General features: G+C 39.3%; 1 protein-coding gene across 6 annotated transcripts in view; it reads right to left on the bottom strand.

The window, feature by feature from the left end:
- Positions 1–12,583, bottom strand: part of CACNA1E (calcium voltage-gated channel subunit alpha1 E) — a 1,021,369-nt gene that overhangs the window by 772,576 nt on the left and 236,210 nt on the right. For all 6 annotated transcript variants that reach the window (XM_089671475.1, XM_089671472.1, XM_089671471.1 and 3 more), the window contains exon 2: positions 1,571–2,051. In XM_089671475.1, coding sequence (XP_089527601.1) covers positions 1,571–2,037 — 467 coding nt within the window. In that variant the 5' untranslated portion in view covers positions 2,038–2,051. The remainder of the gene's footprint in view (positions 1–1,570; positions 2,052–12,583) is intronic.

Raw genomic sequence — 12,583 nt, forward strand, 5'->3', positions numbered from 1 at the left:
TAAAAAATGTTTAAAGCTTCCCCATCCCTCTGTTTTCCTACACAGAAGTGATCAATAAATAAGTCGCTCAGACATATGTAAACGGTGTTCGCAGCACACATGTGAGGCATCGAAGCAATGTTAGAGGAAGAGCAATAATTCTAGCGCTATACCTCCTCTGTAACTCTAAACAGGTAACCTGTAAATGTTTTTAATGTGTCACCTATGGATATTTTTAAGTACCGTAGTTTGTCTCCATTCCATGAGCGTTTGCAATTTTCAAGTGTAACATATTAGTTATCCATTTACTCAGCACAATATCATCTTTCATATTTTAAAAAATGGGGTATATATTGTGTTTAGTTTTTTTTAATTCATTAAAGTGTATTTATTGAAAAAAATTGTACTTGAAAAACCGCTGCACAAATACCATGTAACATAAAAAATTGCAACGATAGCCATTTCATTCTCTAGGGTCTTTACTAAGCAAAAAAAAAAAATATATATATATATATATATACATATATATATATATATATATACATATATATATAATGTTTGCGGGTTATAAGTAATTTTCTAGCAAAAAATACTGATTTAAACTTGTACACAAAAAGTGCCAGAAAATGCTTGGTCAAGTGGCTTCAAGTAGCTAGATACTGAGAGATACCGGAGCTTAGAGCTGGGCGTATGTGCTGGGGAGTTGTCATTAGGGAGACAGATTCATTGGTTACTAAAAAGCTAAGATCCCTGGGCCCATTCAGCAAACTCATGGCTGACAGCTGAAAGTAAACAAAGGGGACTGGGATGCTGACCGACATCATTGTCCAAATATAGTCATGTATGGCCAGCTGTCAGCCTGAAAATCCGGCAGCCTAATAGGTCCAGGGATGGGATATCTGTTGCAGTGATGCTGTAGGCTGCAGAGCTGGGGGTATCTTAGCTTGCAAGGGGATATGCATGGTATGCATGGCTTGGACATTCCAGCCTCTGTGCCACCCCCCTAGGTGTGACAAGTACATGAATCTGTCATGCCAAGGAGTGAGGGAATTCTAAAGAGTGTCTACAACACTTACAAAGTGTATCTATGTTGTTTTGCCATTCATTTTCAATTGCACCCCAGTGCATAAACCCAACACACCCTGAATGCAAATGCTATACAAAACACAACAATGCAAAGGGAAGATTTACTAAAACTGGAGCACACAGAATCTGCTGCAGCTGTGCATGGTAGCCATTCAGCTTCTAACTCCAGCAGAAGAAAAAGCTTATCTAAATGTACGCCTAAAGTTCTATAAATCTGTCCTCAGCAGCAGGTGCGAAAACAGAGGTGTACTAAAATGAATAGGCTTAATGTTTTTAATGAATTTCTTTTACTACTTTTCTTGTGTGTAGTTTTCCTTTTAGCACCATTCAGGAAAATGTAAATTATATATTTAAAAATACTAATTCAATCATTGTAACAGCACTACAGAAATACACAGAGAAACTGGCATTAGACGAATCAATTAAGTTACCATACTCTGTCATTACTTTCTAAGGAAGGAATAGTAAATTCCAATTTCCTCCTACACATGTGATTTGTACTTACTCCCACTCTTTCCGCCGTGCCTGGGGCGTGCTCTGCATCTTATGTGCCTGGTGGGCTTTTATGATGTCCTTCTGCTCAATCAGGCCTCCTCTTCTTCTTTTAATGACATGAGGGCTCAAGGGAAATTCTGAGTCCACTCCGGAAGCCACCTCAAACATGCTGTTCCCTTCGAAAGGGAAGTTAGTCTCCGCCTCCCTTGCTCTGAGATCATATAATGCATCGTAGCTTGCTGTACGGGACACCAAAGTCTCCGAAATGGTGTCTGGTTCCAAAAGGTTGCAGGAGTGGGTAGCCTGTGTCAAACCCAACCGGTGCTTGCGCCAAGTCTCTGCCTCTGGCAGTGCCAGGACATACCTTTGGGTTTCAGCATCCAAGGAAGGTATTCCTAATGTGCTGGAGTGGTCAAGCTCCGTCAGCGTGTGAGTACTGGTTGAACAGGAGCTTAATCCAAGCATCTTTAGTACCATCTGAGCACATCTCTCTGTAGGAAACACAATGGAATAAATGTAAGTCACAATAGGGTCGAGAGGGATTATTTATAGTTATATTTAGACCCATTTTTCAAGGGGGCTAAATAAGCTTATCAGCAGGTCTTAAAAAAAAATCTTTTTATCATTACATGATAGAAAAAGTCATTGAAACTTACAATGCTGCCTCCACAAAAGAATGTAATTAAGTCATAAAAAAAGTGTATGTATAACCAAACACTTTACGTTTTGGATAGAGTAGGGTAGAGTTGAAAACCTTGTAAATGTTATTTTTTCATTATGTGTTCCAATAGGAAGATTTGCTATCACTTCTTCCTGTGGACACAGTAGGAAGTTAGAAGAATTCTACTCAAAGTAGGGATCGGGCAAGGGGAAGGGGTTCTCTCTTGAGCAGTTGTCACAGGAAAAGCAAGTTTTGCTACAAATATACTTTATACCCGACACACAGAAAATTGGGGTTTTAGGATACAGTTCATTTTTAAAGAATAGCTAAACAAATATAAAAAACTGTCAAAAGGATAGTTGCACAACTTAAAAATTTTTACTGGACTCCCAAAGTAATTTAAGCATTTAATATGTAATTCACCTTGCCAGCAACCACACGCTGCAATACTGGTTTTGGTTAAAGCTGATCTTTAATCAGCATGTTAAACCCCCTTCTTGTCAAACCCATTTTTCAGTTTTTGGCATTGTGATAGTTTGACTGACAATTACCTGGTCATGCAATGGTGTAACCAAATGAATTTTGAGACAGATATACCTATCTTTTTGTGGTATCTAATAACCACTGGGATGTTTTTATTTTTAATTATTCAACCACTTAAAGTCCAGGTCAATTCTGATATTTCTCACATACATGTAAAAATCAGCATCTTTTGCTAGAACATTACTTAGAGTCCCCAAATATTATATATTTCCTGAAAGCAAACGCCCTGGAAAATAAAGTGCTTGCTGCAATTTTTAATGTTACATGATATTTGCGCAGCGGTATATCAAAAGCAAATTTTCAGGAAAAAAGCAGTTTAATGAATTGTAGTGCACACAAACACAAGTTAATACTCAGTTTTGGTAAAATATGAGTATTACATAAAAAAATGATGTTACACCAAGTAAATAGATACCTAATGTTTCATGCCCTAAAATTGTGCAATGACTTGTATTGCTTATGCAAACACTAGATCACTAAAAAAATTAAATTGTTTTAAAAAGGCCTACCACCCTGGGAAGGTTGTTGTCCATCTATTTATGTACAATGGGCAGACAGAAAGTACTTTAACTGCTTCCCGACTGCATTATAGCAGAACTACTGCTACAGGGCAGCAGGGCTGCGCAAAATCACACATATATATATATATATATACGTGATTTTGTATTTCGGAGTAGGGGGCGCATATGCACGCCGCCCTACCCGTGCCGCCATTGGTGGCTACAGCTGTTGATCACTGGGTCCCGGCTGGAGATTCCCTGCCGACACCCAGCGATCCCTGAGATGTGACAGAGGAGAGGTCTGTATGTAAACAATACAGATCTCTCCCCTGTCAGCACGAGAACACTGATTTGTATTGCTCTGCATAGCTTACACAGTAAATCACACACGTACAAAATAGAAAAATAACACATAGTTAACCCTTCAATCGCCCCAGATGTTAACTCCTTCCTGCTTAGTGTCATTAGTACAGGGTCAGTGCTTTTTATTAGCACTGATCTCTGTATTAGTGTCAGTGGGGATGTCAGTGGCAGTAGTCAGTTACCCCCCAGTGTCAGTATGCCTTCCGCACTCCCGCAGTCCCGCTATAAGTCTCTGATCACCGCCATCACTAGTATAAACATTTTTTTTTAAATTCCAATATATATACCGCCATTTGTAGACTCTATAACTTTCAGGTAAACCAATTAATTGATTGTATTGGGATTTTGTTTTAGTAAAGAAATGTAGCAGAATATATTTTGGCCTGAATTTATGATGAAATTTTTTTTTTTTTTTTTTTTACTGGATATGTTTTATAGCAAAAAGTCAAAAATATTGTTTTTTTTTTTCCAAAATTGGTGTTTTTTTTTTGTTTATAGCGCAAAAAATAAAATCACTGAAGTGATCAAATATCACTGAAAGAAAGCTCCATTTGTGGGAAAGAAAGGACATAACTTTAATTTGAGTGCAGCGTTGCATGACCGCACAATTGTCAGTTAAATTAACAGCAATAAAAAACTGCACAGGTGATCAAATACCAATTCGTGGGAAAAAAGGACGTAAATTTTATTTCGGTGCAGCGTTGCATTGTCAGTTACAGTAACGCTGCGCAGTAACACAAAAAATGGCCTGGTCAGGAAGGGGGGCAAATCCTCTGGAGAGTAAGTGGTTAAGCTAAATTGAGGGCACAAAATTCCATTCCCTGAATTTTAACAGTAAAGTGCAGCAAATTTATTTATTTTTATGGACATTTATTTCTTGAGATATAAAGGTTAATGACCTAGAATTTTAGTGTGGAGGCCTTTGGCATGGAGTGGGACACAATATAGTGGAGGGTTAGGCTTCAGAAGGAGGGATCAGACTTCTAGCAGGGCAGACCTGGGTGTAGGGACTTGTGCTCCTGGCTCCAATTCTAGCCAACCATGAAGTCCCTCTTATGCATTTGTTTCAAAGGGCTGCCTTACAGGCAAGAAACACGGGAAAAACTTTTCTAAAAAACATGCCGCACCAAACTGCATGGTCATATGATACATGCAAAAAGGCTTGCATTTGCAGATGCGTGGGGCTATCATTAAAAGTTAAAGGTACCACCACACATCTGCTAAATGGCAGTGCATTGTGGGCAGCACAGTGGCTTAATGGTTAGCACTTCTAGGGTTGTTGGTTTGAATCCCAACCATGGCACCACCTGCCTGGAGTTTGCATGTTCTCCCTGTGCCTACATGGGTTTTCTCCAGGTTCTCCAGTTTCCTCTCACACTCCAAAGACATGCTGGTAGGCTAATTGGCTCCTGTCTAAATTGGCCCTAGTATGTGTATGTATGAATGTAAGTTAGGGACCTTAGATTGTACACCCCTTGAGGGTTAGGGACTGATGTGAATGTACAATATATATGTAAAGCACTGCATACATTGATGGCACTGTATAAGTACCTGAAATAAATGATAATTTCTCTGCTTTTTGGGAAAGCACACGATTTTGAGAGCAACCATGACAACCAAAGGCCTGAACCTAGTGATCAAAGAGATTTTCTACAGGACACTGACAGCAGGAAAAAAAATGTCAAGGGTCTTAACCATTCCCTTTCACTATTTAATGCTATAAAGTCTTGGCTTTACATACACTTTAATTTTTAAATGACATGACAAAGGGAAAACCTTCTAAGGCCAATATTTGGTTAGCACTTCTTCCTGGCAGCAGTAGAGTCATTGGTTCGTATCCCAACCACGGCACCACCCGCCTGGAGTTTGCATGTTTTCTCTGTGCCTGCATGGGTTTCCTCCGGATACTCCGGTTTCCTCCCACACTCCAAAGACATGCTCGTAGCTTAATTGGATTCGGTCTAAATTGGCCCTAGTATGTGTATGTATGAATGTAAGTTAGGGACCTTAGACTATACGCCCCTTGAGGGTTAGGGACTGATGTGAATGTACAATATATATGTAAAATGCTGCGTAAATTGATGGCACTATATAGGTACCTGTAGTAAATAAATAATGAATATTACAAAAAAAAAAAAATCTTCCTTTCCCTTTAATCCATAGCTACTCTTAGGGAAAGCATCAGTAAAGAGAGGGAATATATGGCAGAGCCATTTCTGAAATGCGATTATTTAACAACATCGACAACCATATTTTTGTTCCCGATGTCTCCGTTTGTCCCTTGTAATAATTTAATTACTTTAATAACAAAACATATACAAGACACACCATGAGCATAATAATGGATAATTTTCCTGACGATGGAAAGCAGTTAATACTGGGGCGGCAAGGGGATAGCAAGATAAACCTTGAAAACCTAATTAGCGATTTTGGATTCAGTGAAGAATTAGGCACAGTGTCAGATAAGGTTGCTTTAATCCAGCCCTTGCAGCTCTTTAGCTTTTTCTATATGACTTCTTAAGAATCCTCTGCTCCTTTGCATTCCATATGAATTAACGTGTTGCTTCACTTTTATTTTACCAATGAGAATTCATATGCTACTATCACAGTGTTTTATATAAAGGCATAGCAAATTTATTTAAATTCCATTAGCATTTCTGAGAAACTGGCTTCTATGGGAAATTAAAATGGTACATACAGTAAATGGATCACCATGGTAACTCCTGAAGCCAATTAACTTTGAGAGTTAGAAAAACAGCACGCAAAATAATGCTAATCCATAAAATACTAACTAATTGTGCTATTTATCAAAGTCAAACGCGTTGGGAAACCAAGAGCATCAAGTTGTACTCATAAGGAGCAGGGTTAGTATAAGACTTTCCATCAGGGCATTTGTCATTTTGTGGTTGTGTAACACATAAGAAGGGGGCTGGATATGACTTGTAGCAAAAGTGTTTATTTAAAGAGCCAGGCAAGCAACATCAGCCATGGTTTTAAGTGGATTCTTGTCCATCAGAATGCAATGCAGGAAACCTATCTTCAGTGAGTTTTTTCTGCACAGCATTCAAAATGCACTGGGTGTGCGATCTGCTATGAGTGTCAATATATTCCTAACGACACCCCAAATGCAGTGTGTTCGCCAGCGCTGGATCGCTTGGTGCACTGCATTTTTACATGTACTACTTTTTGCGCGGTCCAGTGCGATTTCAAGCCATTTAAATGAATGGGCTGAAAGTTGCACAGGAATTGCACAGGAATGCAGACCACGTTCCTGTACAATTCAGGTGTGAGCTGGCCCAAAAGCGATAACAGGCATCCACTCAAGTCACTATATTTCAGCTGGAGACACAGTACAAATCCATTTTATTCAGAGTTCACAGGAAATTCATACAGGGAACAGTCATTGATGATAAATGCTCTCCATCTCAGAATACATGACAAGTCCTCTTTACATCAGCAGTGTGTCTGCGCACCACCTAGTGTCAGGGGTGCCCATCCAGGGGTATGCGATCTTCTATGAGTGTCAATATATTCCTAAAGACACCCCAAATGCAGTGTGTTTGCCAGCGCTGGATCGCTTGGTGCAGTGCATTTTTACATGTACTACTTTTTGTGCGGTCCAGTGCGATTTCAGGCCATTTAAATGAATGGGCTGAAAGTTGCACAGGAATTGCACAGGAATGCAGACCACGTTCCTGTACAATTCAGGTGTGAGCTGGCCCAAAAGCGATAACAGGCGTCCACTCAAGTCACTATATTTCAGCTGGAGGCATAGTACAAATCCATTTTATTCAGAGTTCACAGGAAATTCATACAGGAAACAGTCATTGATGATAAATGTTCTCCATCTCAGAATACATGACAAGTCCTCTTTACATCAGCAGTGTATCTGCGCACCACCTAGTGTCAGGGGTGCCCATCCAGGGGTAAAAGGAATTACTTTAGTCCACCAATGCGTGTCTCTGACCAGGCATCTACATTCCCATCAGCCTACTGACCTCAGCAAAGCTTCACCCAGACATTATAAATGATCCTACTAGTAGGGAAATCAACTTACCTCACTTTCTTGGAGGATTTAAAGCGGAGTTCCACCCAAAAGGGGAAGTTCCGCTTTAAAGTTCGGACCCCCGCTCCCCATTAAGGATTGGCACCTTTGGGGAGCAGGTACCCGAAATTGACAGGTACCCGCTCCCACTTCCGCTGCAATTGCCTAGGCGATCAGAGGAGGAAGTTCTCCTCCTACCCTCCCTCCCCGAAATCTTATGGGACAAGTGAAAGGTCCCAGAAGGCGAGGGGGCGATTCAGGAAGTATGCACAAGTATGCACAAAGGATCAAAAGCGAACTGCATAAGTGTGAACCAAGCCTTAAATCTGTGTTCTGATGCTTTTTAATGTTTTTTTATTTCAGTGAAACAAATAATGAGGCTAACAATGGGCTATTTTTGGCACAATAACAGGTCCAGGATGGTTGAAAGGTCCATTTAGAGTTAATTGCATCCTTTAAAAGTAAACATCATTTAGAATTTTCCCTCTCAATTGATCTCAAAGCAATTTGCCAAAACTGAAAATTTTGCCAAAATCTCCTGATTTTACAAAACTTTGGGCAAATGCAGGTTTTGAATTTCACTCACCCTTAGTCACAGTATAACTGATGGTGGAGAATAACAATCATTTTCGGTCTTTTGTATTCAACAATCAGACTAAATGTATTACCACTCTTTCTTTTTGATAGAAATTGTCTTAATATGTATTTAAGTGTTTAGAAAAGAAAACTAGAATCGTGCTTGAAAAGAATATGAAATCAAAAGTGTTTTAAAATGAAAAGGTGTTGACCCTTTGGTCGGCTTAAGTAGCACTAAAAATAATCTTAGAACGTCTAAACATTAATATATGTCATTCAACTAATGATATAATAAAAACTGCAAAAATATTCAGGCTGCACAAAAAGTGTTTTTGTACTTCTTAACCCAGAGTACTATCGCTGGCATAATTGCCTTTTATACTTATTTTACAGCACTTTTTTTTTTTAAAAGCAGAAAATTAATTTTATAGTGACTCTGGCTTAAAGGAATTAAATGGCAGCAGGTGAAGTAATGTCTTAAAAGTACTTTATAACTACAATGCAAACGGTTGGACATTTTATCAAATATATTAATACTTACATATTGTGAAACTATAAAGTGATACTATACAGAGAAGTAATAATGGTCATAATTCATTCACATAAATCATACATATCATGCCACTGTATTTTGTTATTTAAAACAAAAATCCTCCAAGTACCTTATTCCTCTATCGCAGTTGTGTGGTTCATGATTAGAAAGTCTACAAATGATATTATATATATTTTAAAATTGATCAGTCCTGATGTACTGACTGCCTATCTCATTTCCTGAGGCCGAAAAATGCCAGCAAAGTACAAATACCCCCCATATGACCTCTTTGAAAACTAGACAGTCCATGGTATTTAATAAGATGTGTAGTGACTTGTTTGAAGTTATACTTATAATTACACCCCAAAACACATTTTGCTATGCCTCCTGAGGATAGGGATACCACATGTTTGAGACTTTTTCACAGACTAGATGCATATAGGGACCCAAAATCCAAGGAGCACCTTCAGGTGTTCCAGAGGCATAAATTACACATGCAATTTCCTAGCTACCTATCACATTTTTAGAGGCCCTGGAGCAACAGGAAAGTGGAAACACACACAAAATGATCCTTGTTTGGAAAGCAAACACAACAAGGTATTTTATGAAAGGCATAATGAATCTTTTGAAAATGTAATTTTTTGCCACAAGTTTTTTGAAAATGTAGGAAAGAAAATCAAAATGTATTCCTTTAAACAAAGAGTATACAAATGTATTATTTTCTAACAAACAGCATAGACATGCTTAAAAATAGATTCCAAAACACATTTTGCTACTCCTCCCGAGTCTGGTGATGCTACGTGTGTGTCAGGATGTGGTGTGGCATTGATCAGCACCAACTGGTATGGCGGTGCTCAGGACATACTGGTATGCTAATCAGGACCCACTGGTATGGCGATGATCAGCACCCACTGGTATGGTGGTGATTATTATTATTATACAGGATTTATATAGCTCTAACAGTTTGCGCAGCGCTTTACAATACAGTATAAGGGACACAATACAATTACAATACATTTCAGTACAGAAGGAATAGGAGGGCCTTGCTCGTGGAGCTTATAATCTAAAGGAAGGGGGAGGTGATACAAAAGGTGATAGCTGCTAGCACAGTGCCCACCATAGTGACTGGGGCTTAAGATGAAGCTGTGTGCTTTTGCATTCTCTTCTGTCAACCCACATGCTGGGAAGAACAAAGACCAGTGTAGTGTTCAGACCTATGGCGTTTACATGTTAGTGTTTACCATAAAGTGGTGGGGGGAATTGAATTGTGGATGGGGAGACCGCATTGAGGATGAGGGGGATTGCATTTGGGGTGGGGGTGGGCAGCAAAATGTACCTTCACTTGAGTAGACAAAAATCCTTGCACCAGCCCTGCAGACATGCCTGAAGGCTTCTTGGTGAAGAGGAGTAAAAAGTCCCTGCTAGTGTCTTCCTGAGTGCAGGATAAGGACAGAGTGCAGGCTGCTCGCCTCCCCTGGCATGGATGGTGTATGCTGTGTCCGAGCAGAGGCCAGCTCCATGCCCCACTGGAGGCTCTCTCCCCCTGACCAGCCCCATATCACCCCTGCAGCCCCCGGCTGCCCCCTGCCGGTCAGTTCAGGAATCTGGAGTCGGTGCAGTCAGACTCACCCGGTGAGCAGAGAGTATCTGGAGCAGAACTTTAGCTTGGGATGGGGTTGGGGGGGAAGAGGGAGAGTGGGAAGGGGGCTGAGTCACTGCACCATGGGCCACTGGGTTGTACTTGTCCCATAGGCCAAAAGTTGCCAGTCAGCCTCTGTTACTATTTACACTTAGTGCAGTATATTACTTTCTCTACTTTGTTCTACTTCCAGTTTCTGTTATGATATGCTGCATGGGCTTCATGTGCTTTATGAATGCCTGAACTTGTTCCTAAACTTGTTCTAAGGGTCCACACACACTGTACGTAAAAAAAAAATGCCAGTTACCTTGCCAGAAAATGCTGTATAAAAACGCTTCTATTTAGCATTTTTGTTCTGGATGCAGCTCCTCCATCTGCCCCCCTTATAATACCTGATCCCCATCTCAGTTCAGCGATGTGCATGAGAGCCGTGACTCTCCCAGATCTCTCCTCATTGGCTCACATAGCAGTGGGAGTCATTGCCTCCTGCTGTCAATCACAGCAAGTGAGCCAATGAGAAGAGAATAGGGGTGGGGCCGAGCCATGCTCTGTGTGTGAATGGACAATGTCTGGAGACTTGTTATTGGGGGCACTCAGCTGGAGGGAGGATCCAGGACCGCTGGCGGGTGACCCAAAAAGAAGAGGATCAGGGCTGCTCTGTGAAAAACCACACAGCAGTTAAGTATAACATATTTGTTATTTTAAAAAAAAAAATACAACCTTTAGAATCACTTTAAAGCAATTTATAACTCTGCTTTCCAAGCTACAGGACAGAGAAATATTGGCAACAAGAACATCTTTCTCTACAGCTTGCTTGAATTCATATGTTTGAGAATGACATACTTGCTTTTAATCAGGAGGACTTACCGCTACAAAGTGTGCGTTACGTATTCACTGCCTGGGAGCAAAAAGATAGTGTATTTTCTATACTCTTCCAGCAGCAAATGAAACTTTTGATACAGCTTTCACTGCATTACAGAACCTCTTTATGCCAAAGTAAACATGGCTGCAGAAGGATATACTGTAAATTCTAAGAGTTTAAATTGAAGCACCACGCCACTGTTAAGAGCTCCAGATTTATTCCATTAAAAGTCAGAGGTTTAATTTGAGAAGTAGCCAACGCGTTTCAGGGGTCCAAGTGCCCCCTTCATCAGGGCTAGAAAGATACATAAGATGATTTTAATTTCAATCTGACATTGATACAATGTCCCCTCAAAGGGGTCATACTTAAAACCAAAGTCATAACAGACCATAATGAGAGTATAAAAAAAACCCCATAAAAATGAAAACATGAATGTTGAACAAAAATAAGAATATGGGTGCTGAAAAACAAAAAAAAACAAAAAACTAAAATTATTATAATAAACATCATTATTATTAAAATGGTATATTATGGGATCTGTTGGCCTAATATAAAAGAGGAAAAAAAATTAGTAAAAACTCTCATAACGTATATATGTATGAATTGAACCATACATTATACAATCTGATTGTACAATCGTGAGATGTTTAAAACAGAAAAAAAAGTGTAGTATAATAAAAATAATTAAAATATTAAAGATTATAATAATAGTACTACTGACATAGTCATAATCACTATACACATTCTTGGCAATAAATTGATCTAAAAGGAATAGATGTATGAAAACTTGAGTGAAATGATAAATGTATAAACAATATATTATACAATCTAATTGTATAATCGTAAATTTATACAAAAGTTAGTGAAAATGACAATGGTGTGAATACTGCTAAGAATGATGATACTTATTAGAAAATGATACATTCTGAAAAAAAATATAGAAATGACAAAAATATATCCAAAGAGCTGATAAGAGCCATCCTTATCAGGACCTCTTAACAGTTGTGTGGTGCTTCAATTTCAACTCTTCTTACACTACACTACAAGCCAAGGAGACTGTGGAGATCCTCTGGGGTGTAGAAGCCGCCTGCCCAGGAACCAGATCCTTTACACCAACATTGATACCTTAAGATAACAATATCATTGGAGTATACCTGCGGGTCCAGCGCTGTCTTTCCACTTTTCTCATACTGTAAATTCTGGCAGAATGGACCGCACAATGGAGAATCCACAGTACAGTTTTGGTTGGAGTTCTCATTTAAGAGATTATATAAAAATACATTTGGATATATTTCCCAATCC

The sequence above is a fragment of the Staurois parvus genome, unplaced genomic scaffold (genome assembly GCF_062004578.1).
Source record: "Staurois parvus isolate SC_StPar_1 unplaced genomic scaffold, SC_StPar_1.0 ptg000106l, whole genome shotgun sequence".
Taxonomy (NCBI): domain Eukaryota; kingdom Metazoa; phylum Chordata; class Amphibia; order Anura; family Ranidae; genus Staurois; species Staurois parvus.